We start from the raw sequence: 27924 nt of genomic DNA on the forward strand, positions 1-27924 counted from the left end.
TCATTCATATGAAGCGCAAAGTTAAGCGACTAAAAAAAGGCGGGCAACGGCTGATTTGATACATAATGCGCACAACAGTCTTGCTCAACCTGTCCGCAGCTCTAGGGAGTATTACTTTAAAACCTCATTACCTAACTTTATTGCAAATGACCCCAGTAAATTCTGGAGTTTTATCAGTGAAAAGAAAAGACCTGTATCCCAAATATCAATTGATGGAACCAACGTCACCGATCAGAAAGACATTGCCAGGCATTTTAATCAATATTTCGAGAGTGTGTTCAACACTTCTGATTTCAAGTGTATATCTAATGTTACATCCTTTCCTTATGCTAAATCACTGTTTATTTCTTATCCAGGTGTGGTGTCTATGTTGCTAAATTTAAAAACTAAGGCATCCTGTGGTCCTGATAACATACAGAACATATTGCTACAACAATATACTTTATCTCTAGCAAAGTTTTTGGTTATTATTTTTCGCTGTTCTTTTTGTCTTCCCAGCTGCTCAGTGACTGGAAGACAGCCCGCGTTGTACCCATCTTTAAAAAGGGGGACCGCTTACCACTAGGAAATTACCGTCCAATCTCACTAACTTCACAATGTTGTAAAATTATTGAACACATCATAGCTACTAGTATAAACAAGTATATTGAAGAACACTCTATATTAACCATTTATCAACATGGTTTTCGGAAAGGATTTTCCACCGTAAGTCAACTTGTCACACTGTTTTACTCTCTTGCATTAAACATCGATAGACACGGTAGGACAGATATGCTCTTCCTAGATTTCTGCAAAGCCTTCGATAAATTTCCCCATAGTAAACTCATTTCCAAACTTGGAACAATAGGTATACCCGAAATATTCATTCGTTGGATTTCTGCATATTTAAATAATCGCGAACAATACGTTGATGTAGGGGGTCAATATTCGGACTGTCTTCCGGCCACATCGTGCGTACCACAGGGCAGTGTGTTAGGCCCTTTGCTATTTCTGTTGTATATCAATGATATTGTTTATGTTATTCACCCTAGTGTAGAAATAAGATCATTTGCAGACGATTGTGTTTTGTTCAAATAAATACGTTCCACTAATGATTTCAACGATCTGAGCACAAGTCTTTGCAATATATATGAATGGTGCAACAAATCGGGAATGTGTCTCATCGCGAACAAATGTATGTGCCTTCCGGTGACTCGCCAAAAGAATCCACAATCGTATACATACTTATTAGGGTCTTCAGCACTGCAACAAGTAAACTCCTACAAATGCCTTGGTGTGACACTCATTCCAACTTATCTTGGAATCTCCATATTGATAATGTTTGTTCATCTGCCTTTCGTAAACTGTCTTCTTAAACATAAACTTAAAGTGCTCCCACGAATGTTAAACTACTTTGTTACACAGCCCTTGTGCGGCCAAAACTAGAGTACGTGAGCATAGTATGGGATCCTTATACAAAACGTAATATACACTTTTGAGCGTATTCAAAGAAAAGCTGTTAGATTTATGTTCAACAAGTACTCCAAGTTACTCACCCTCAGATTTAATGCTAGCCAACAACATTCCCTTACTGCAAATGTGAAGACAAAAAGCTAGATTAGAATTCCTTGATCAACTTTTGAACAAAAAAATAGCTCTAGACCCATCCCCGTATTTGACACCCCTTAGTAGCCGGCCCACCCGACACCACCACCCAAAGGCCTTGATCCCATATTTTGCTCGCACAGACCTACTAAAGTATTCATACTTTCCAAGAACCATATGTGAATGGAACTGTCTTACTAATACATGTGATGAATGAGCTAACCTACCAAACAACCATCTTTGCCCTTTATTGTTTCGTTTCGCAATTATTTGATTTGTATGTGTATCACCACCCTGCTTGGACCTCGAGTCTGCAGTATTGAATAAATAAATAAAAAAATAAGAAATGAATTTTTTTTCTCGTAACCTGGATTTTAGTGCTCCGAAAGGAATTTTTCTGCTTCAAAAATTGTTCCAAATTTTATTTAATAATATACAAGAGCTAATCCAGTTAAAATATTTGCTGTTTTCCTCATGAGAGCAGTGTTGAGATTCTGTGCCGCCTTGGGATCTCCTGATCATTCTGTTGCAAGCTTTTTCTTATTTTTTCGTGATGTAATGTTCCACTTGTATAGGACTGTCAGAGCTTGTTAGTGCACTGTGTGTGGTTTTCTGTTGCTTTATTCTTCGAATACGCACGACTTCTGATATCTGCTACTGGTCTGTATTCATGATGCAGCCCATCTGCTACTGGTCTGTATTCATGATGCAGCCCTTGGTGGGGGCTGTATGGTGAATCATGTCCTCATGGCTTGTCCATTATAGCTGGCTGACTTTTGCAAGGCTCATGTCCCATGTGTGCCTGTGCAGGTCCTGTCAGTAAGCGTGGAAGAAGAGAACATCATCCCATACATCACGAACGTCCTCCAGAACCCAGACCTGGCACTGCGCATGGCAGTGCGCAACAACCTGTCTGGTGCGGAGGACCTCTTTGTGGTGCGCTTCAACACACTGTTTAGCAGCGGCCAGTACTCGGAGGCGGCTAAGGTGGCGGCCAACGCCCCCCGCGGGGTGCTGCGCACGCCACAGACCATCCAGCGTTTCCAGCAAGTGCCCAACCAGCCGGGCCAGACGTCGCCGCTGCTGCAGTACTTTGGCATACTGCTGGACCAGGGCCAGCTGAACAAGTACGAGTCCCTGGAGTTATGTCGGCCTGTGCTGCAGCAGGGCCGCAAGCAGCTGCTCGAGAAGTGGCTCAAGGACGATAAGCTCGAGTGCAGTGAAGAGCTCGGTGACCTCGTGAAGCAGGTGGACCCAACGCTGGCACTGTCCGTCTACCTGCGTGCCAACGTGCCCGCCAAGGTGATCCAGTGCTTTGCCGAGACAGGCCAGTTCCAGAAGATTGTGCTGTATGCCAAGAAGGTGGGCTACACGCCCGACTATGTGCTGCTGTTGCGCCAAGTGATGCGGCTCAGCCCCGACCAGGGCACGGCCTTTGCCCAGATGCTGGTGCAGGACGAGGAGCCTCTGGCCGACATCAACCAGGTGGGGCTCAGTTGGGACTTGAAAAAAAAAAAAAGGGAAGCTAGGCTTTCTGTGGATCACAACTGATTGGCTGAGAAGGCAATTAATGTGCAAGGTAATATGCAATGTATGAATGATGTGGTATGGGTAATAATACACCTAAATCTAACTTGTGAACCCATATTTTCAGCATTGAATGTGCTGTGCTTTATCCTCCCACTACTGCAATGGCCATCCTTGCATACACTTTCTTGGGAATGTGTGTATTTAGCAGCATCGCTAACTGCCAAAACTACAGATCTGGGAGGTCCTTTTGCAGGTGTTGCTATGGGAGCTTAGGAGAAGGGGGTTCCTGTTAGCAGTGCTGCTGCTAGTTTGTTGAGCACGTCACTTTCTGTGCAGATTGTGGACGTGTTCATGGAGTCCAACTTAGTCCAGCAGTGCACCGCATTCCTGCTGGATGCCCTGAAGAACAACCGACCCTCTGAGAGCCACCTCCAGACAAGACTGCTGGAGATGAACTTGATGACAGCGCCGCAGGTGGCCGATGCCATCCTGGGCAACCAGATGTTCACCCACTACGACCGCGCCCACGTGGCACAGCTCTGCGAAAAGGCAGGCCTCCTCCAACGGGCCCTGGAACACTACACCGACCTGTACGACATCAAGCGGGCCATTGTCCACACTCATTTGCTGAATGCAGAGGTGAGACCGAAAATCTGCCAAAAATCTAATTTTCAATGTCCTCATTTTCATATTCGTTTTACCATCCCACACAAGTCTTCAATTTTCACGAAAAAATACTGCGAATTTATGCCAAAACAGCTGTTTAAAATTTGCTTGGGCAGCTTTTGAACTTTGAAGGGCCGCGCATTTTAACTGCCTCCAACTTGTGAATGGCTTGCCCAATCCCAACCATTTTTGTCGTTCAAAAGCTCTCATTGCTGGCTTTGTTCTCGATAAGCAACGCTGTGCATGACAGCTGTCACACGTACACACAAGCCCCCCACCCCCTCCTCCCTTTTTGCTACAATGGCACGATCGACATGCCTGGCGTAGCTAAAAAGTTTTGTGCAGTGCATAGCTTTCGCAAAAGACGTGTGAAAAATGAACATGCTAATGGCACGACATCGTCGATCCGTGAAAGTGGTGAGCCAGCTACCCTCGACCCTGCGAACCCTCCAACATCTGTTAGCGACGATAGTGTGGGTCTGTGATCCTCTGATTCTGTGGGAGGACAACTGCGCCGATTCCGGTCGCTTCAGAATAAACTTCTGAGTCGTCCCAAGCAGCGACATTTCTCAAGAAAGGGTGTGTGAAACAGTGAAGCTTGATCGGCTCGATTCAACACATGTGACATCACAAGAAAGCACAGTTTTCGCCGATTCCAGCACAGGGACATCATCCTCGGCCACGCAAATGACAGCATCATACTTTATCATTGATCTTGACCTTGTGAATAAGCTCCTTGGTTCTTCGCAGTGCAACATAGGTGGTAGAGATATCAAACTTGCATGGGCAACTGTAACGAAGGCCTAGCCATGAAGCCAACTTTGTTGTGTGGGTGCAACAAGGTTAGGCGAGAGGTAGTGGTTGTGGGCAAAAAAACATGCAACCCCTTTGAAATAAACAGGTCTGCCACATGCACTAAACTCTGCAGTGCTAGTGGTCACTCCTATGGAGGACATTTTCTCGTCAATGAGACTTTTGTGGTGAGGAATGCCCAAAGCCTCTCAGCGATATCTGAAAATAAAACGCTGGGCCCTGCTGCCACCCCAGCTGCTGAAGCAGTCATGACACTGAGGAAAGAAGTGAGCAAAGTTTATGAAGATTTATGCTTTGGGCTTAAAGGAAACGTCGTGTGTTGATGGCACCTGGCTAATGAGAGGTAATTGTTCTGACATTGGTGTTGGGGCTGTAATGGGATTTTTCACTGGGTACATGATTAATGATTAGAGTAGTTTTGTAATGAGCAGCTATAATAGCCCTAAGCCAAACAGCGAGGGCTGCTAGTGGAAACCAAGCCACCATTCTCTCAATAACATGACCAGCAAGAGTTGGGACAGATGGAAGTGGAAGCAGTAAAAAAAAAAAGTTGGAAAGGTCATTGCAGTGCCAAAAGCTTTGCTGCACAACCATGATCCGACTGTGACAGCCGTACACAAGAGAGCAAAGTGTCAAGTCACTAAAAAAGACTGCATTATGTGCAGAGTTTTGCACTACCTATCTTGTTTCAAAAGCACAGGAGGGAAGGCAACAGAAGCCTCAGTGGCAAGGAACGGCTGTTTGAGAGGTAAAACACGGGACTCAATTGAGTTTTCACTCCGTTATCTGGAGCTAGATAACCAAAGGGCAACTAGGGTTAAAACGCTGTGCTGCATTTTTATGCAGGCAACAATCGTGCAGCAGCTGTGTTCAAAGAGCTGCATGTAAGCATCACGCCTACTGGGTCAAGCAGGGCAGAATAAAACAATTAGTCGAACCCTGCTATAAAGAAACTGAAGGGGCGCAGAAGAAGCTTCGTTGAAGCGAAAGTTTCGTTCTAGTGAAATCGGAAAAAGTGTAGCCGTTCTGAACTAGAAAAACAAAGGAACGTTCATTCTCAAAATTCAAAAAGTGTTCGCTGCTTTTTATTCTATCCCAGAAGCATCACGACGCAATTCTCACCCATACATAGTGAGGCCATGGTGAAAAACGCGCTGAAACAATGACTGCAACCGCTTTCATGAACGAACCAAACAGTTGCATTAAGTTGTTAACACCAGCAGCTGTCCGCCGTCAAAATGCCAAGATGGCAGCAGGGTATCGTGGCGCGGTGACTTTTGCCTTATTTTATGCCAGTCTTATCACCCATTACTCGCTGCTAGCCGATTTTGTTGATAATTCCCACAAGCAACCGCTCTGGTTAGTTACCACACTAGCCAGGCGGGGACAAAATGATAAGCACAGGAATCTGCAAAGGCATCGTTCTGCACGTGCACCCAGCAGCTGTGCGAAGGAAACCATGAACGAAGCAACTGAGCTTCAGCTTCAGATCGTCTGTGGCTGTACAGTAAGCACAATCTTCAGCATTTTGATGCATTTCCAGAACTCGGGAAAAACACCAGAAACCACCTTTGTTCAGCAAGCATGGGTGCCGCCATTGCTCGATAGCGATGGCGGTGCCCATGCTTGCTCAACAGTGATAATTTTTGGTGGTGCCAACGCGTGTTTTAGACTTGCCGACATATTTTCGGGTTCTGACAATGCACAAGTGTTAAAGGTTTACTGTATAGCAATAAATATTTGAGCCTCGAATCGTATCGTGGAATTTCGTTGAAGCGGTACGGCAGAAAAAAAAAGTGTTCGTTGTGGCGACAATATTTATGCATAGACTCGTAAAGACTGCTGAGGAGGAACCTTGAAGTTTTCGTTGTAGCGGCGTTCGTTGTAGTAGGGTTCGACTGTAGCGGCAAAGCAAGGCTTCTGCCAAAAATGAGCAGCATCATTTAGATCATTTAGTATCGCCAAAGCAGTAAAACTAAAGAAAAATGTTATGGATCATGACTAGTTTCCCGGTGCATTTTAAAAGGCTTCTTTTCTATTTTTGGTGGGGGGGTTCATAACTGCCCTGCTACAACTATTAAGGGGGGACGCGGCACTTCGGGACGAAAATCAGCCAAAAAATCGAGTTTTCGCGGACCTTCTTTTCGCGTTCCCGACATCATTGCGCACCTATTTACAAAATTTCATAGCCGAATACCATCAACTTTTATCGTTATTCAACTTTAAAAAACCGAAAACGGGCGTCCTGCCCTTTAAATTGAGGGCGAATAGCGCAGGTTTCGGCTCTACGATACGCGGGAACTACGCGCTCGATCGGCGTCATTTTGGTCTTGTTTGAAAGAACACGTTTTCAGCTGTTTTTATTCAGTAAGCAACATTGAGCGTTTCCCCGGCTCGTAAAACGGGGCCTCAAAGACGAAGAGCCGCGCTCACTGCCATTGGCTAAACGGCGCACGTGACTGAAATGGCGCTTTCCGGTTGGCTGGAAGCTCGCGGCTTGCGCCTGCATAAGTGAACCGACGCCATTTTGAAAGGGTTACCGCTGTGACGCCTCGAAATCGGCAGAGCACTCTGAAGCTTCTGATCGTATCGCCATGCCTGGAAACGCAAAAAAGTATCGGACCGTGCACGCATTTGGTTGCAGGAAACGCAAAGGTCGTGGGAGAAAGTCTACGAAGTCATCAGAGCCCTTGGTTGACTCCGACGAACGATGTGTCGACGCTCCGCGGCCGTTCAGCGATGGTGCGACCGAGCGCGTTGCCTCCGACGACGATGACGGTGAAGCGAACTCCGGACGACTAGGAATCGACGCCAAGGTGGTGACAAACGCCGAAGTTGAAGAAAATCATGCCCGGGAGAAAGCGACGCTCGACCGGCTTTCATCGGCGCCAGCAACTGCACGGAAAATTGACTTTTTCACCGCGAGTTGTAGAGAGGCAACCGCACAGGACTCGGACCACGCTGCTCCTTATCTGCTTATGCATCTAGATATCCTAAATGCGATAATGGGTGCCTTGTGTTGCAAAGCCTGCCACGGACCGGCTACGATCGTCGGAGGGGATCGGGACTACGGACTTGCCGTTAAAGTGCTAGTGCAGTGTGAAAGGTGCGGCGAGATCGCGAATGAATGGACTTCGCCCCGCGCGAACAGCACGAAAGCGTGCAATCTGTTTGAAGTAAATCTTCTCGCTTCGAGGGCGATGGTGGCTACCGGCAACGGCCAAACGAAAATGAACGATATTTTCGCAACAATGGGCATCTCACACCGCGGTATGCACCACAAGACGTTTCAGCGGCATTTGAAGAACACGCTGGCACCCGCTGCAACGCGAGCGGCTGAGTCCGCTATGAGCGAATGTGCGGAAAAGGTTAGAACAATTTATGATGACTTGTGCTTCGGCCACCGGGGCAATATTGCCGTTAGCTACGACGGCACGTGGAAGACGCGAGGCCATTCTTCCCACATCGGCGTGGGCACAGTTATCGAATTATTTAGTGGCTACGTGTTGGACTACGTCGTTCTTTCCAACTTTTGCCTAGGCTGCGAGGTGGGCCCAAAGCCTAGTAGTGAGGGCTATCAAGAATGGAAGGCTAACCACAAATGCCAAAAAAATACGAACAGCAAAGCGGGGCAAATGGAAGTGGAGGCGGCTCTAATTCTATTTCAGAGGTCGCTTGAACGCCATGGCCTGCGCTACACAACTATGCTGTCTGATGGAGACGCTAGGACATTTCGCGCCATACAAGACGCCAAGGTGTATGGTTACATTGACGTGCAGAAGGAAGACTGTATTAATCATGTACAGTGGAATCTCGATGATACGAATCTCACGGGGTCACGAAAAATATTCGTATTAGCCGAAATTCGTATCATCGGAACAAATAAAACTACCTAAATTAACAAAGAGTCAGACGTGAACTCATCCAGGCACAAGTACGTGAAAAGCATTTATTCACTTGCCTCGGGTGGGCGGCGCACTGGTCAAGAAAAAGAAAAATCTTCCGATTCTTACAAGCCATCCTCCTGTCAAGGAGTGACAAAAACTCTTCAAACAACACGCTGTCATCCACGCCTTTTTGTTTGCGCGATAGACGCACGGCAAACGACTCTCGCGCTTGAAGCACCGAGGCTTTTGGAACTTTCCTACTACGGTCAGCTTAAGCTTTTCCGATCCGTCGGCTTTACAGCACAAGAGCACAGTAATACGCTCTTTGCTTTTTTCCTCCTCTGCATGTTTCGCCTTTTAAACAGAGGCTCTTTTCGGGTTGCAGGTTAAAAAAGAGACCTGCCTCATCAGCATTAAAAACATCACGAGGCTCATACTCTGCAATGAGTGACGGCAGCTTCTCTAACCAGTGGCTGACAACTGCCTCGTCAGCTTTTTTCACTTCGCCGCAGACCCTTTTGTAAACGAGAGCGTGCCTAGTCTTAAAGCGCTGCAGCCACCCCACCTGAGGCCCGAAATCCGTCGATATGCAGAGCAAGTGCAAACTCGTCGGCTTGCTCCCGCAAAACTTTGCCATCGATATTCACGCCAGCTGCGGTTACCTCTTTAAACCAAGTCAGGAGAGTCTCTTCAAGTTTCACGTGCTGAGCGGTCTTCGCTTGCTTTGCGTTGAACGTTGAATGAAAGCACGTTTTTCATTATGGTCTCTCGCTGTCCAACAACTGTGCTCAGTGTTGACGTTGCAAGGCCTAGCTCCTTAGCCAACTCCGTCCGCTTTCTCTTAGGATCCTCATAACCTTTCGAAGGATGTCTAATTTCTCCTTAAAGGAGAGTGTTTTTCGCTTGCGAGACATAGCTCGTTGCGACTAGGCAAAATGTCGCAAACACAAAGAATGCGTCCGAAGCAGAGCACTGCAACCACTCCGTCCAACGCCACGCAGAGAAAGAGGAAAAGCACAAGAGCAACAAAAGCGTCACCGCCCCACTTGACCCGCGCAGTCCGCCGCGTCGTCGCGTCCTCGCCGCCGCACCCAAAAACAGAGAAAGAAAGGAAACCGTGGCCAGCGCCATCTCTAAACCTAAACCGAAATCAAAGGGCGCAAGCAGTCTCCGAGGTCTCCGATATTGCGCACGCTGCGCGCCGATGTTGGAGGCGCCACGCGCTCTTGGCTGGCACCGTTGGCAAAATGCCAAACCGGCGGCGCAGCGCGCATTCCGGCGCACGGCTGAGCGCTGTTCCATTTCGCGGCCGTCAGTGGGGCGGCGTTCATTCGTATCAAACGACGGGGGCAGAAAATCGATTCGTAACAAACATACTCTAGCGCATTGCAAAGTAATGGGGCTCGGCAGGGACCACAGAAAAATTCGTATCATCCGGAAATTCGTATTAGCCGTGATCGTATCATCGAGATTCCACTGTACAGAAACGGATGGGCACCGCATTGAGAAACCTGGTGCAGAAACAAAAGTGCGATGGGAAAAGAGGCCTTGGTGGGAAAGGCAGGCTCACAGGTGAGCTGATCACCAGGCTGAGCACATATTATGGCCGGGCTCTGAAATCGCATGAAGGTGACGTGGGCGAGATGCAAAAGGCTGTGATGGCCACATACCGCCACGTCACCTCCACTGATGAATGCTCGGACCACAGTCTGTGCCCAGCTGGTGAAACTTCATGGTGTCGGCACAATGCCGCAAAAGCAAAGGGTGAGCCCGACCCCAGGCATGCCTACAATCTACCGAACGACGTGGCAGAGGCATTACTACCGGTTTATACCCGGCTTTCGGAAAGAGCCCTGCTTCAGAGGTGCGAACGCGGCAAAACGCAGAACTCCGAGAGCCTACATTCGGTAATCTGGAGTTTGGCCCCCAAGGAGCACCATGCGTCCCTGTTCGCTGTTGAAGCAGCTGTTGCAGAAGCAGTGCTGCGCTTTAACACGGGCAATTTGAATTCTGCAACGGCAATCTTAGGTGAAATGGACATGAATGCGACAAGTACTGGTGCCAGGAGAGCGAGAGAAAAAGACCACCGTCGCAGCATTGTCTCCAATAAGAAAAGAACAGCCTCATTGGAACTCCGGAAGCTAGTGAAGAGGAGGCATGAGCACAGAATGCATTCAGACTATGCTTCTGGTGCGTTTTGAGGTTGTCTTGTTGCATCTTCTGCAATAAAAATGTGTGCCCACGTTTTTTCTCGATTTCTCATAACGACAATTTTCATGTGCTTCCCATTATGCCGGAGCAATATCTCTTGTTCTATCTGGGTTATCATTACGATTTCTTTTTTGTTTCGAAGATAAATGCAGGGGATGTGTCGTAAAGTAAGTTTTATTGTAATAATTTTTGGAGAAAATTCTCTAAATGGATCTTTTGTTTCAAGTGTAGATGGGGAAATTTTTCATGTCATATTCAACATCCCACAACTTTGCTTCGAAATAGCCCAGAACAAGGATTTATACTTTATTGCACACTGTGAACATACCGAATTGGTTCTATAGGTTGCACATCAATATCCAAGTTACAGTTAATTAGCTAATTAGGCCTTAATTGAAAAAAGTTGCAGTTCATTATATCTTTAAAACTAATTGTCACAGCAAAAAAAGAATTAGATTTTTGAAATCAGCAGTAAAATCTACATAGGCTCTCCAAATTTGACTGAGGTACTCGCAAAAATAAAAGTTTTTGGAAGGTGTAGCATCCCCCCTTAAGGAAGTTGTGGCACATGTATTTTTGCTGTAACACTCCTGAACCTTCTGGTGTCAGTCTATGCAAAACCTCATGCACATTTCGTGAAATTTTTTTGCCGTTTTTTCAATGGCATTTTTGACCTACAGTAAAATGTCGTTAATTCCTAATTTCGGTTAATTCGGCCAAAGTGTCTGGTCCCGTTTAAAATCTACATTGTTCTATGGCTGAGAACTCTAATTCGGATAAATTCGGCCGCGTTTTGGTTAATTTGAACGCCCGACTGCGGTAGTCACGACGGGGAAGCAGCAGCGGATTCTGTCAGCCAAATCGACGGCGCACCGAAATAACTTTGGGATTAGAATGTGGCCTCTGAGATTCATCTCGGAGGCACCCCCCCCCCCCCCAAAAAAAAAAACGCACACACATGGTGATTTAAACAACCAAAATGGAAGGCAGAGCATCGCTACTGTCATCAGCAATGGGCAACCCACGGATTTGTCTTTCTTTTTTTTTCTTGTGCGTCGAACACATTTGCGTGATGGTTGAGTTGGATTGCTCATCTCTAGTCTGCTTTAAATTATTTGTATGTGATCAGTGCCATCTGTAGTCTTACTGTTTGCTGTTTTTTGAAAAGTTTGCCGGTTTTTATTTCGTTTTCATCACCATGTGTTTTTTGTGTGTTTGTGCTGTCAATTTTGTGCTGGGATGGATTCCCCTCCATCTCCTGTGGCCCCAACTCTCACAGCGAAGAGGGTGAAGTACGAAGCAAAAGATTTGCTGCGAAGATAAAAATGTTCAAAGCGTTGCAAGCGGGAGAATCTCGAAAGGTAGTGATCGAAAAGTTCAATGTGAAGAAAAGCACGTTGAGCACTTGCGTGAAGAACGAAGAGCAGATTAAGTGCTGTCGTTCAAAGCTACAGTTTTTAAGAATATTACAGCAGGTTATTTCATCCTCTCTAAATGTGTGGCAGATGTTCAGGTGATAATGTGTGCTGTGGAACCAAGGGTGTTTCAGCAGGGAAATGTTTTTAGATGGTTTTTTTAAAATATGCTTTGTTTGTCTTGTTTGTAGAGCCTAGTGAAAGGTTGACGTAGACAATGTCTTTTTAGTGCAGGTGATGCTGTGTAAAGGCAGTATTTAAAATTTAGTTCTCTTATCATTGTTTTTGATACTTTTGCCTGCAAACTGTGTTTTGAGTTGTATCCTAACATGATTTCGTGCTGCTGTTCCGTTCCATGCAGTGGCTGGTGAACTACTTTGGCTCGTTGTCGGTGGAGGACTCCTTGGAGTGCCTGCGAGCAATGCTGACGCACAACCTGCGGCAGAACCTGCAGATTTGCGTGCAGGTGGCCACCAAGTATCACGAGCAGTTGACGACCACCGCGCTCATTGACCTGTTTGAGTCGTTCAAGAGCTATGAGGGCCTGTTCTACTTCCTCGGCTCTATCGTGAACTTCAGCCAGGACCCGGAGGTGCACTTCAAGTACATCCAGGCCGCCTGCAAGACAGGCCAGATCAAGGAGGTGGAACGCATCTGCCGAGAGAGCAACTGCTACAATGCTGAGAGAGTCAAGAACTTCCTAAAGGAAGCCAAGCTGACTGACCAGCTGCCACTGATCATAGTGTGCGACCGCTTCGACTTTGTCCACGACCTGGTACTCTACCTGTACCGAAATTCCCTGCAGAAGTACATCGAGATCTACGTCCAAAAGGTGCGTGCCTCCTTTGCTAGTCGTGCGACGGTGAATGGATGACGTGGTATCGTAATTTGCACTTAGCTTGTGCCGATGAGAGAGTTCAGCATGTTTGACTATACAGTAAACTCTCGGGAATCCAACACCCGTTATTTTGGTTAATTCGGCCACGGCGTCTCGTCCTGTCCAAAATGTACATTGTTCTATGACTAAGGAAACTAAGTTTCACACAGCATGAAACTTAGTTTCCTTAATCAGGTGAGCCGACTAGAGGCTGCTGGGTTCCCTCGATCGGTCATTACGGCCGTTGCTGAATCACTTCTGCAGAAAATTAAACCTGGAACACTGGAAGCGATGACTGCTACCCAGCCCTTAAGGATTAGGCCACAAGTTGTGCCATATATTCATAAGGTCTCGCACAACCTTAAGAAAGTCGCGGCCAGGCACGGCGTCCCGGTGGTGTTTTCTGCACCAGAAAAAATTGGAAGACTGTGCCAACGTGTGTGCGATAAAAAGAAGCGCGGCTGTCAGAAGAAACATGAGAGGGCCTTTGTTAAGTGTTCTATGGGGGTTGTGTACTCCATACCCTTTATCCCGCGGAAAAGCTAGTATTGGCCGAACCGAACGGTGTATTAATGACCGATTAAGGGAACACGCTCAAAAATTAACAAAAAGAGATGACAAGTATGCGCACCTGGTTGCGCATGTCATCTCGTGTGGTTGTGACGCACAATTTTATGAAACGAAGATTCTAGGCAGAAGCGCAAGTAAAACTGCACGTGAAGTGTTAAAGGCCTTTTTTATTGAAAAAAATAAAGATCACTGTGTGAGTGCCCCTTCAATTTCGTTGTTACCAAGCGAACTTCAGTTTATAGCTCCAAGGCTATGACATTGATTAACTGTACGTTTTGATAATGTATGCTGTTGGCCTTCTTTGGTGTGTGTGTGCGCACAATGCGTCCTGTATATATTCAATCAAGCCTTCGTGCTATGAATAAATCAGTTGGAAGTGAGCGCTGTGTGTTTGATGCATGGGTGTGTGCGTGTGTGAGTGATCGTGTCAAGTTTTTGCGCTCGAACTAACTTTTCGAAATGACATACGTGTGCAGCCGCCCCTCGATGCTGACGGATATGATGGATATGATGCTGACGAGCGTCCACGCTCGTCAGCATCATATCCATCAGAAGGAAAGCATTGCATGCTTTCCTTCTTTCCTCGTACAGTGTGCGCCGACTAAGCCACCTGCAGGAACTTGGCAAAATTGTGACTTCGTCGCACATTGCGTCCATGAAGCAAACCGCGATCAGACTTTTTAAAATAGGTCTGATGGTGTAGGAAACATTTTTCAAGTGCTTTGTTCTTACTCGCGATAATTCGTACCCTCAGTTAATTCGGACATTTTCCCCGGTTTCGTGAAGTCCGAATAATGGGGTTTTATTGTACTGGTTGTTTTTTTCGTGCGATTGTCAGCTGTTTATAGTGCAAGGAAATGTAAAGCAGTAAAGAAACAGCATCATCGTTTTAGTGTGTTGTGCACAAAAGTAGGGCTTGCCATTACGATACAGATGGCACAGATTTCTTAGCACGGAGCAGCAGTCTTTGATTGCTGTTCTCTAGTCTCTGGGAAGCAGCATATCTTGTCAAACTGCAGTGCAATGGCAGATAAATTGAAGTGAGTTTGGTCCGTGATTCGAGAAATTGATCGCGTGTAACCCTTGAGCGTTCTTTGTTGGACGTGCAGGTGAACCCTTCGCGCCTGCCCGTGGTGGTGGGTGGTCTGCTGGACGTGGACTGTGCGGAGGAGGTGATCAAGAACCTGATCCTGGTGGTTCGCGGCCAGTTCTCAACCGACGAGCTGGTGGCCGAGGTGGAGAAGCGCAACCGGCTTAAGCTACTGCTGCCCTGGCTCGAGGGGCGGCTGCACGAGGGCTGCCAGGAGCCGGCCACCCACAATGCGCTGGCCAAGATCTACATAGACTCCAACAACAACCCAGAGCGGTTCCTGCGTGAGAATCCTTACTATGAGAGCACCGTTGTGGGCCGATACTGCGAGAAGCGCGACCCCCATCTGGCCTGCATTGCCTACGAGCGGGGACAGTGTGACCGAGAGCTGGTCCAGGTAACCACCTGAGCTAGTTTTTAAGGCTTCTCATTTCGATGGTGGCTCATTGCAGAAACACTAATGTAGCCTAGTTGCATGGTTACCACTCTTTATCCTGCACGACCTTATCAAGTCTCTTGTTTTCACTTTTCTGGCATGTCATAACTGGAAAGAATAAGAAATTTTACATGCCACATTTACTCTCGCAATAATTGCACCCCGGAAACAAATTGTCAGTGACTTGTTTTTTTTTCTTCCCGCGTAACTATTACTCCCAGAACTTGAAGGGACTGACAACTGAATATACTCCTTGTGGCGGCGAGAGGGAGACGAGACAATGAGACGATGTGTGAAGGCGGCCTTGCCACTTTATTCGTAGGGCTGAAGTAGAGCGGCTGCTGCCAGCGTTCGACACACCAGGCGCGTAAAACTGTTCCGTTACTCAGGCAGCTTGAGCTAGGCATGATCTTTGTTAGAGGCGCGACGTGGTGACTAAGAAATGATGATGATGAATGACGGTAATCGCGCTACATCCTTTTACAACAGACTACTCTTCGCTGTGGAGACCTGTTGTAATGAGGTTATATTGCAAGTGGTTTACACTGTACATAGAGGCATGAGAACGATTGAGCACAGGCACATCACGAACGTCTTCGCCTATGTAACCTCTGCACGAAGTGCATTGGACTTCATTTTGGCCCAGTGTGATAGGCAGCTAGTCTGAGCTTCACAATTAATCTTTCCTCCATTGCCGTACGTAATTGAATAAGGGTGGCATCTGGCCCTCTGTTCATTGCTACGCGATTCCAGTTACGAACACTCCAAAACGGGTGGAGTTGCGTTGCTGCTTGTCACGTGGGTTACTGTGCAGACCACATATAACATACCGTATTTACACGATAGTAAGTTGAAGTAGATTCCAATGTAACTAGACGTCGCTCTCATGAGAAAAAAAAAAAAGCATGAGCACATTTTATACACACAAAAAAAATTGCACACTATAGAGCCACCAGTGTGCCAAGGTGGTTTTACAGCAGTGCTTGAAAGCTGTGCAGAAAAGCTAGCTTTGTGGACATACTCGGGGATCATTTCAGAACGATTTTACAATCGAAACTAGTTTTCGATTTTAGGTCTGTTTCACAACTTTTGATTTCAAATTAGAACAAAATGAGTCTTCATTATTGTGCTTGCTACAGGCATCACAGTTGCTTTCTCGCCCACAAGTTTAAAAGCAAATGCCTTTATAACGCGAGCTTTGGTTTTTGCTGCCAATGCATGAACTTATGCCAGCTTGGTAGGCTTTTGTAGTTGATCTCCCAGCTGCGAACCCAAACTCCTTAACTTGTGTTACTCTTGGTTCAGTTCTTTAGTGCAATCTTTTCGACGCCTGATAGTCACATTGTCTTGGAAAAACTAGCCGCGACATGACGAACCACAGGCTAAGCCTATTGTTGGTTACTTTTCACTATCATTTGTGGGCAATTAAAGTTGCAATTTAGTATGGAATCGATATAACTTTTTACAGCTGCTCTACTTCAACGAAAGGAAATTGTATTGTTTATGAAAAGAGGGGCACGAGTGGTATGTCAACACTTGAATGGTGGTTTGGCATACGATAACGTGAAATATACAGTTTGGCTTTCATCGCATTAAATTTAGGCCGTAATTCAATGTAGTTTCGCTGTAATGCACATTATCAAGGTGGTCTGAAACGTAGTCTGTAGATTTCTGCAATGGAAATTTAGTTTCCCCCCCACATATATTTCGTTGGCTACAGGGGTCTTGCAATGTCAATTTTTGGACATTAGGAAATCTGAAGGGTTGTAAGCACCCCGCATTCTCGGCTGTGTGCTCAACACGTTTTATGCAAGTGAAACGCTTGAAGGTTGTTTTGGTTGTAGCTTGAATATTCTAGACTTGGGCGACTTGCATTATAAGCGCTCTATGCTATAGCTGTTCTTATCAGGGTGGGCACTCAGTCAGTAACGTCCGCAGGAAAGCATTCAGGTGTGCACACATCGTAAATTTTATTATACCGGCCTTTATCATTGTTTTACTTGCTTTTCGGTGCATCCAGTGTATTCCAGGAGGGTGGGATCAAGAGACATTGCTTTCAAGCTTAGCCAAGGCAGTGGTACTCCCAAAGGGAAAGAGCGACTCCCTCTGGTTGTCTGCCATGCTGGAAACGTCCATGTTAATTCAATTACTTTTCCAAGCACAGTGCAGTTTCAGCTGCAAGTTCTGTAGAGGGGGCATGCAGGTGAAAGGCAGTGCAAGCAAAGCATCTTAGCAGTCTCGTCTTTTGATCACTGGCATTAATTCTAAAGCTTGAGGCCCTGGACGCTAGTGGTTTGTGCTAAGCCTCCGCACGTGGCCAGGAGTAACTGTTGTCTGTGCTCAGTGTTGCAAGTTATGATCATTACATGGAAAGAAGTCTCAAGTTACGCTGATGAAGGCTGTGATCTTTGTGTGAGCAAATATTTCAAGTCTTTGTGCAATATTGTATATGTTTATAATAAAAGGTTTATCCTTGCTGTGCACGACTGGTTGAGGCTCTTTGAAATGTCTGGAATGGGGGACGAGCAACAACCAATTGTGACTGGTCTCTAAAATTAATACTGGCTCTAATCTTCACATTTCAGTCAAAATTACGCTGCTATGACCTGAACTGAAAATCATGGAACTAATAGTATGTTCATTACATTGCCCTAAATTGCTTGGTTTCAATCTGAGCACTGCACATTTCAAGGTCTGCGGTGTAGCTAAAGAAAGCTATTGCATTAGAGAACTCTGCATGCTAAACAAAGCAATACTGGCCAACTGCTGAGAGTTCTTGTGTGTGTGCAGGTGTGCAATGAGAACTCGCTGTTCAAAAGCGAGGCTCGCTACCTGGTCCGACGGCGAGATCCGGACCTGTGGGCAGAGGTTCTGGCGGAGAGCAATCCGTACCGGCGCCCCCTCATCGACCAGGTGGTCCAGACGGCCCTCTCGGAGACACAGGACCCCGAGGACATCTCCGTGACAGTCAAGGCATTCATGACGGCTGACCTGCCTAATGAGCTGATTGAGCTGCTCGAGAAGATTGTGTTGGAGAACTCGGTTTTCTCGGACCACCGCAACCTGCAGAACCTGCTCATTTTGACTGCCATCAAGGCGGACCGCTCGCGGGTCATGGAGTACATCAACCGACTGGACAACTACGATGCCCCTGACATCGCCAACATTGCCATTGGCAGTGAACTCTACGAGGAGGCCTTCGCCATCTTTCGCAAGTTCGACGTCAACACTTCAGCTATTCAGGTGTGCCTGCATTGCCATTGTGATACACCGCGCTGCTGATCTGCAAGGTGTCTGTTAGATTGCCGGTCTCTGAAATCAGGTTTTGATAGGGTTAAAAGGCAAAAATCCAGGTGCATGTTAAAGAACCCCAGGTGGCTGAAACTAACGCAGGGTCCCACAGTACAGTGTGCCTCAGAATTGTAGTGGGCTTTTGGCATCTTAGAACCACATCTTCTATGTTTAGAATGGTCACATGTTTCGTTCAGACATTAAACGAATCGCTCAATATTAGTTTAAAAGTTCATCCCTCCATTGTATGGAAACAGTCAGTTTTGCTCCGCAATAAGTTTTTTTCGAAGGGCTTCAGTTGTTTCAATGCCCACCTGGGATTAGTCAATCTCGTTGCTTCATGCACTGAATGAACCAGATAGACGTCAGTTCTTGAGGTGGCAGCAGACTAAAACGACCTGTGAGACAAAGCTGCGAACTTATTGGCACTCATGCAAGCAGTTGTCTCGTCAATAAACCTCAGAATGAAGATGGAGGCAAAATGCTAGAAGCCCGTGTACTTCAACTTATTTAAACGTTTAAAAAAAAAATTCTTTGCAGCTCGTGTGCTCAGATTTGGGTGCACGTTAAAGAACCCCAGGTGGTCAAAATTTCCGGAGCCCTCCACTACGGCGTCTCTCATAATCATATGGTGATTTTGGGACGTTAAACCCCACAAATCAATCAATCAATCAAAAATTCTTTGCATAAAGTAGGCTAAGTACGGCAACCTTTCAAAACTTGCATGGTGCTTATAACTTGGGCTATGCTTCTATTGAGCCATTAGAATTGGCAAACAAGTAGGATACTGAAACCACGTGTCAGAAAAATAATTTAGGTGCAGACACTCTGCCCCACGACAAGTCCTAAAAGATTGGCCTGAATCTGCATGTCACACTGCAAATGTCGTCGCGAGACGATAGTCTTGCGCCTGGAGAGAGTGAACAAAACGTTTATTTGATGTTCTGCGCAAGAAAATTTGTGAATGGTATTCTGGAGGCGCTGTGTTAGTGCCTCGAGCGGGTAGCAGAGGCGAACGAACGCATCGAGGCACGTTAGACACGAGCGCCATCTGGTAGTTCGAAAACGAAGGAAGGCGTGCGTGCCCGCGGAGAAAGATGGGTGCTTGTCTCAGAGGTGATAAGGTGTAGAACGCAAAGCGATGGGCTGGTGCCACCACCGTGTAGTCTTAGCAAAGCGTTGGAAGCACTTACCTTTTTGAGCATCCCGTTGCACTGTCAGCGGAGTTTGATGAACACTACGGTTTTTAGAATTGTGTGTGCCTTCTCTAGTATAAAGCCGCACATACAAAACATCGTGTTGTTATGGTGCCTCGGATATGCGCAATAATTGCTTCCTAATTGACAATCGCACAAGTATGAATGCTCAACCTTTAGCAATATTGGTGGGCGCTGCGAATGGGGTTGGCAGTTCGGTGCAGTTTCAGGTATCGGTAAGGACGGACAGACAAATGTACAGACAAACCAAAATTTTTTCGTTGAAGGTCCCCAAGAAAGACTATCGTCTTTAATAATTTACAGCCCCCATGTTACAGTGCCCCTAACGTGACTGTGGCCGGCGTTTGTACTATAGATAGAGCTACTTATGCAGTGTCCCCAACGGCGTTGTGTACGGGAGAACACTATGGAGGCAACTGCAGGAGCGCTTACTGGGCGTAGCATTTTTCGGTCACGAAAAAAAACTGCTTGTTTCTAGTTCAACCCAATAATGTGCACTGTGCTTAAAAAAGTAGGAGAATAAAAAATTGCACTACGTGGGAGGCCGAAGGCTTGGAAAAGTCCTTGGCCGGTGGGTGAGGTGGGACCTAAGTTGGCTAAGCAAAATAAAGCATACAAGAAAGCCAGGGATGATATAGTTGGCACTACAGGATAAACAGTGCTAAAGGTTTTGCCATGATATTTCTCACTTAGAAGGGAACTATGTGTAGCATGCAAAGCAGTGCAAAGGTACATTCATATTGGGCACCTTGCCCAATGTTAACGCATCCTTGCAAGTGGAGCACACCATGAAATCGCTGTAGTTTCTGTTGCTTTTACTTGTCCCAAACTCTTCTTGGAGCATGCCACACGGGGGCACAAGAATTCGAGTCTGCCTAATCTCGTTCCCCCGATACTATCACGTGATTGATGAGTGTAAGGTAGAGAGGCCACAGCCGCTTGCGCAGGCCTGAACACGCTACCACGGTCTGACTAGGATACAACGTGTTGGTTCATCGCAAGTATGCAGAATCCCATTCTCCGATGCCATTACCGTAATTACTCGAATCTAACGCGCACCTTTTTTCCGGTTAAGCGAGTTCATAAATCGCATGCGCGTTAGAATCGAGTACGAACAAAAAAATTAGTCAATCTATTGCCATCGGCAAATCCAAAATAGCCGCCCCCTATGTGCGTCGGCATGGCGCGTCGGCCATTTCTGCCTATGTGTTTCCCATGTGCGGCACTTCGTACGTGTGCTGAGGAGTTCGTCATCTAGTAGTGCATTAGCATCGACGGCGTGGAAGGGCCGACTCCAAAAACTCGAGTGCACCACGATGCCGTTTTTAAAAGAAAAGTCATCGCGGGTGCAGAAACGGACGGAAATCGGGCCGCATCGCGGTCGTTCGGAGTTCCTGAAACGTGCGTGCGGGACCGGCGGAAACAAAAGCAGAAGATTGTCGACAGCAAAGCTTCACCCAAAGGCTTCAGTGGACCACAGCAGGGTCGTTTTGCGCAAATTAAATAGCTGCTCGGCAAGTATGTGCTTGAGCAGCGAGCGGCACAGCGGCCCGTGACGACAGAACTGCTCCAAGTGCGGGCTATGCAATTACTCTTAGAAAAAGGTCTAATGCGGAGCCAGTTTAAAGCGAGCAGGTGCTGGCTAACTAACTTTATGAAGAGGAAAGGCTTTTCCCTCCGAAGGGGAACATGCATATGCGAAAAGTTTTGCGGAAGAGTACGATGAAAAGCTTCAGTTTTCATAGGTTCGTCCTAAACTTGCGGCGCAACAACGGCTACCTGCTTGGGCAAATCAGGAATGTCGATCAGACGCCTCTTTACTTCGACATGCCTGGCACCACAACCGTCGAGAAGGGGGCGAAGCAAGTTCGCGTGCTGGCATCGGTCCACGGTAAAACTACAGTGACGGCAATGCACAAGCTTCGCCCGTACCTCATATTTAAATGGAAGACGCTCCCGAAAGGAGTCGTTTTTTCGAGTAATGTGATCGTGCGGGCCAGCGAGAAAAATGGGTGCGCGTTGCAATCGATGTCTTAAGTTTTTTTTTTTTTTTTTCGCGGTGGAAATCGGGTGCGCGTTACAATCGAGGGCGCGGTAGAATCGAGTAAATACGGTACGTGATTGATGAGAGGGTAAGGTAGAGGGGCCACAGCCACTTGAGCAGGCCTGAACGTGCTACCACGGCCTGACTAGGATACAACGCATTGGTTGATCGCGATTCTGCAGAATCCCGTTTCCCTGACGCCATCACATGATTGCTGAGAGAGGCCGCAGCCACTTGCGCAGGCCTGAATGCGCTACCAAGGTCTGACTACGATACAATGCGTTGGTTCATCGCAAGACTGCAGAATCCCGTTCCCCCCCCGAGGCCATCGCGTGATTGCCGAGAGGCCACAGTCACTTGCGCAGGCCTGAATGCGCTACCACGGTCTAAGATACAACGCGTTGGTTCATCCGAAGTCTGCAGAATCTTGTTTCCCGATGCCTTCACGTGGTTTCAGAGAGTGTAAGGGGGAGAGGCCAGAATGCGCTAGCACGTGAAAGCATTCTGGCAGTGCTTGGGCCAGCTGTAGCACATGTGCAGAATAGGTGGTCGTACACCAGTGGATTGAACTTTGCCATAAGCTGCTTTGCATCTAAAAAACAGTGCTTGTGCCTCTTGACGCTTGCTCTCTTTAGGCCCTCGTGGCGCAGTGTCCCTTTGTGCTACGATACTGTGGCCAGCGCATGTACTAAAGCCGAACATTATCTGGGTGCGGTATTTGTTGCGGCGGGCAGAGAGTGTCCACAAATAGATTATTTTGCTTATGCCGTTACTTAAACTTCTAAAACATTCGGCAGATCCCACATACCTTGGGAATCAATGTTATGGGAAGCTTGCGGAGGGAAGGCGACCATGTTGTAACTTATTTTACTGAGTGACACAGTACCAAATTATGCAAGGCATATGTATAAACGCTGTATGCACAGACATATGTGGAAAAGCTGCAGACGTTGTATAACCAGTTCTTTGCACTTGCACAACGATGCGAACAGGAGCATGAGTATTAGCAACACCAGAAGCGATAGTGATTCGAAGCGCTGGTGCTCGCGAAGATCGTAGCCCTGGACACTACATAAGTCAACTTAATCACATGGCACCTAACTAAAATTGACGTTAACCCGACGTGACTGCTTTATCATGGGAGTATATATGTAATGTTTCTAAATTTGGATAGCTAATACTGTAACCACAACTGATACTTACGAACTATTTGAAAAGTTATTCAGAGACCTGGTGGGGTGCCGTGGTAGAATGCTTGCCATGCAGAATGCTTGGGTTTGATTCCTGCTGGGACCCTGACATTGATTCTTTTTGTCTGGTCAAGGCTGCTGATGTCTGTTTTTTTTTAGCACTCGCTAAAACAAACACGTAAAAATAAACAAAGCGCAGAGAGGAGAGAGTGCGATGGCTCCAAAAACATTAAAAAACAAATCAAGTGTTTTGTATGTGGACGCTTCGAGGTAAAATTTTAAACGGTCAGTTGCATCAGTACTTAGCAACAACTGCATGGTGACATGTGCATCGCTGTACACGTCCTCGATCTCCAAGACGGAATACTTTGCCATTGCCCTTGCAATTAAAGCACAGGAACACAGAGATATACCGCAGACAACTATCATTTCAGACTTGCACTTCTGCGTCATGTCAGGCAGGCGGCGGCACCCAGTGGAGCCCTGGACTTGGGGCCCCACCCGTCAAGCTCATGACCCCTGTCCCACACCCTTGCAAATAAAGTTTTTTTCTTCCTTTGTTAGCACTCGCACGTTAAAATTCCCCCATTGTTCTCCTCGTTTCTGGGTAGAAACTAAGCGTCGATCACCTGTGGCACATACCTGCGTACCAAGACACTTGACCCACCCGCGGGTATGTGCCACTGTCTGCTGGGAAGTGTTATGCGACGGAATTGTGACTTAATTCATGTCTTGACCAGCACGCCATATTCTTCAAGCTATCTAAGCCATTCATATAATTTTGGTCCACAGCAAGTTGAGGGGATGATCACGAGAGCATCCAGACGTGAGCGACTAGATATAGTTATAGTGGAATCCCAATTATACGACTTTCAGAGGACCAAGCAATACCGTCATAATCCGGGCATCGTATAATTGAAGAACTAAGATTACAAGCAGCGACACTCAGCCTTACCCAAAAAGTGGCTACAAACCATCTGAATAAGCCCACAGCACGATATTGTTCTTCTGCTAGGAAAGTAGAATAAATAATTCTTGTCTGTGGCAGCTAAAAACAGCATTACATAGTTGGAGGGGATCTTTATTCTCAATTCTTGAAAAATCTAGTCCAATGCACATCTTTGTCGCTAAACATTCCAAAAATTGCCTGCGCATGAGAACAAAACCGAAACAGCATTGGCAGCAGCCTCCCATCAAAGGAGTAGCTTGATATCGTCGCTCTCACATAAATGCGACGGGCCACGAGTTTGCATAGAATGCCTTTGTGTGCCACTGAGCTGTGCGCTTTGTAACTTGTTGGCTTCTGAAGTGCAACTAGCGATGATGCGCTGTTGTTATGAATGTTGACGTCAAGTGAAAGTAATTTCGCACGATGAAAACGGCTGCGTCGCACCCTTACATGTACGCAAGCCTGTGCGTGCGAGTGCAAAAAGGCTGGAGATGAGGTGTGTATGTAGGCCAGGAAATGTTTCTACAGACCGAAAACGTTAAAGTATCTTTTCGGCTGGCTGAAGCTCCTCTGTGTGAAGCTTGGCTAAGTAACGATCCTAGATACATACGCGTGCGATGCAGAAGAGCATGAATTTCTAGGCGAATGAACTTTCCATTCTAAGAAGACATCCGGTCTCGGTCTCTACTTTTTCTAATAGTCAACCTCGGGGGAACGAAAGTTCACATTTTGGACAGACATTTAATTCGAGTGAATACAGTTTTTCTTTCAGACAAACTCTGAAAGTCTGTGTAAAACTGTACCGTATAACCAAGGTTATCAATAAATCATTTCTCTGGAAATTTTGTCAGGACATAACCGATTCATCGTAAAATGCAAATCGTCGTGAAACCGGGAGACTTATAATAGGAGTTCCACTCTACGTAGATAATTGCCATCGGTGCTTGCAGTACGCCCCGCCGCGGTGGTCTAGTGGCTAAGGTACTCGGCTGCTGACCCGCAGGTCGCGGGTTCGATTCCCGGCTGCGGCGGCTGCATTTCCGATGGAGGCGGAAATGTTGTAGGCCCGTGTGCTCAGATTTGGGTGCACGTTAAAAAACCCCAGGTGGTCGAAATCTTCGGAGCCCTCCACTACGGCGTCTCTCATAATCATATGGTTGTTTTGGGACGTTAAAACCCCACAAATCAAATCAAATCAGTGCTTGCAGTACACAAAGAAATACGTCGAACTTAAAATCGATTCAGTGCAGTAAAACCTGTAATAAATTCAAGAGCTTAGAAGAAAGGTGTGTAATCTGTTTGCTGTTGATTGCAAAAGATGTGCTTCCATGTTGTAAGCGTGGCTTGTCTTTCTCTGCGTACTTATTTTCTGTTAGCTTTTTGGAATTCCAATTTTTCTTTTTCACAGTTGCTATGAACCATGAGTACCTTTGTTGTAAAAATTTGCTGCTGGGGCCCTTCAGATGAAGCCTCCAGAAGGTTGTCCACGAGTGCCTTGTGACGGATCGCTCGTTCTCCCTGCAGGTGCTGATCGAGCATATTCAGAACCTCGACCGGGCGTACGAGTTTGCCGAGCGATGCAACGAGCCCGGAGTGTGGAGCCAGCTGGCCCGTGCCCAGCTGAGCCAAGGCATGGTCAAGGAGGCCATCGACTCGTTCATCAAAGCGGGCGACCACACCGCCTATCTGGATGTGGTGCAAACTGCGCACAAGACGGGATCGTGGGAGGACCTGGTGCGGTACCTGCAGATGGCGCGCAAGAAGGGGCGGGAGTCGTATGTGGAGTCCGAGTTGATCTACGCGTACGCCAAGACCAATCGTCTGGCCGACCTGGAGGAGTTTGTGTCAGGCCCCAACCACGCGGACGTGCAGCGCATCGGTGACCGTTGCTTCGAGGACGGCCTGTACGAGCCGGCCAAGCTCCTGTACAACAATGTGTCCAACTTTGCCCGCCTGGCCATCACCTTGGTGCACCTGAAGGAGTTCCAGGGTGCCGTGGACTCGGCGCGCAAGGCCAACTCGACGCGCACCTGGAAGGAGGTGTGCTTTGCATGCGTGGACAGCGAGGAGTTTAGGCTGGCTCAGATGTGTGGCCTGCACATTGTGGTGCACGCCGACGAGCTCGAGGACCTCATCAACTACTACCAGGACCGGGGCTACTTTGAGGAGCTCATCTCCCTGCTGGAGGCGGCCCTGGGGCTGGAGCGTGCCCACATGGGTATGTTCACCGAGCTGGCCATCCTCTACTCCAAGTACAAGCCCGGCAAGATGCGTGAGCACCTCGAGCTATTCTGGTCGCGCGTCAACATTCCCAAGGTGCTGCGGGCCGCCGAACAGGCACACCTGTGGGCTGAACTGGTCTTCCTCTATGACAAGTACGAGGAGTTCGACAACGCTGTGGTCACCATGATGCAGCACCCGACGGAAGCCTGGCGAGAGGCACACTTCAAGGAAATCATCACCAAGGTGCTCAGTCTTCTTCCACGTTTTACTCTGCTCAATTGTTTTATCAGTCATGCATTGCTGGTAGGCTTGAACAAATATTCGAGCGAATATTACTGTATTCATACTTGCTTCATTTCGAATTCAGATTGTTAGAAATGTCAAAGTACTCTAAACGAACAAATAGGTGTATATTAGTCTGCAGTTTCACTGCAGTGAAGAGGTGCTAAGCCATGAAAACATCTTTCAGAGAAATCTACACTGTCTCGATGTTTCACTTCAAGGTTAATGAACACATCGCCCCGCATCAGTTAGTTCATCATATATTAAGTTTAAAAGCGTGTTATACAGGCTTATATGCTGTAAATATAGTAAACAATAACCTGTTTTGCCAGTTATCACTTGCATTTTACCGGATGTAAAATTGCGCTACTCGCCCCGCCGCGGTGGTCTAGTGGCTAAGGTACTCGGCTGCTGACCCTCTGGTCGGGGGACCGAATCTCTGCTCTGGCGGCTGCATTTCCGATGGAGGCGGAAATGTTGTAGGCCTGTGTGCTCAGATTTGGGTGCACTATAAAGAACCCCAGGTGGTCGAAATTTTCAGAGCTCTCCACTACAGCGTCTCTCATAATCATATGGTGGTTTTGGGACGTTGAACCCCACATATTAATCAATCCTGCTACTATTCAAAGTTGTTTCCACTTCCGTTGAACCAAACAAGAATGGCGTTCGCACAGGCCGTGTTTCAATTCTTGAAAAGTACTGTTCAGCTTAGTTACGTCATGACAAATATGCCAATTTTTCTAACATGGGATGCATACTATTCGAATTCAATTGAAAATTATTTGACCAAATCACAATTCACTTCCAGCCTAAAACTCACTATTTGCACCAGCCTAATTAATGGTAATTAGTGCATAATGTACATAGCATGTCAATAAAGGAGTAGCCAAAGTGCTCTTGTTGTATATAGTGTGTCATCCTGGTAATATCAACAGCAATAGCATTAAGCTGAGCCAGTCGCTGGTTTGGGAGCATCTATCGGCAATAGTCGCATCGCCGGCCCGTCAAAACTTGTCCAGCGTGATCTTTGAGCCACCTAAGTCGCATCTACAGGCTAAGAATTATTCCATTGAATAAACGGTGCTCGGACATGCATCCCGAGTAAGCCGTCACTTCATGCACGGTGCTGACGCAACTTTTGTTGCGAGTCAGCCTGATGGCAAAACACGCTCCCCGCTGAAGCTTGCAGTGTCTAGACCGAAAGGTTCTGAGAAATCACGACAGCCATCTATTCAAGGATGTTGTCTACAGCCATATGGTCTGTTCCTGAAATGTTGCTGCTAACTTACTTCAAGTGTCGTACGACTGAAAGCAATGTTCAGCAATAACTACACACATCGGTAAAATGGATGTCATTTCTGCTTCTGGGCATTGTGGAATGAAATTAGGGGGAACTAGCGATGTATAGGACAATGTTGAATTTTCCATGCTTTGTTTTTATGGAAGACCTAGTGAACGAGGGGAACGTGATGGATGCTTTCCTAAAGTATACAGCAGACACTCGGTAAATGTAAATTTGTTTAACAGAAATCCTGCTTATTTGGAACTGCCTCTAGCGCAATAGGTTTCATACTAGAATTTTTCAGCCTTACTCATCTCTCACTAAAAAGAACTCCTGTTAAACTGAACACATTTTCCTGGTCCTTTCC

The 27924-nt window shown here is 46.9% G+C and overlaps 1 protein-coding gene across 1 annotated transcript in view; it reads left to right on the plus strand.

Annotated features, from left to right (window-relative positions):
- Chc (clathrin heavy chain) overlaps window positions 1-27924 on the plus strand; it is an 83008-nt gene that overhangs the window by 17783 nt on the left and 37301 nt on the right. Inside the window, exons 3-8 of the mRNA XM_037420609.2 lie at window positions 2395-3069; window positions 3451-3753; window positions 12468-12938; window positions 14663-15040; window positions 17870-18322; window positions 25295-26236. Coding sequence (XP_037276506.1) covers window positions 2395-3069; window positions 3451-3753; window positions 12468-12938; window positions 14663-15040; window positions 17870-18322; window positions 25295-26236 — 3222 coding nt within the window. The remainder of the gene's footprint in view (window positions 1-2394; window positions 3070-3450; window positions 3754-12467; window positions 12939-14662; window positions 15041-17869; window positions 18323-25294; window positions 26237-27924) is intronic.

Source organism: Rhipicephalus microplus, chromosome 3, assembly GCF_043290135.1.
Source record: "Rhipicephalus microplus isolate Deutch F79 chromosome 3, USDA_Rmic, whole genome shotgun sequence".
NCBI classification, from domain to species: domain Eukaryota; kingdom Metazoa; phylum Arthropoda; class Arachnida; order Ixodida; family Ixodidae; genus Rhipicephalus; species Rhipicephalus microplus.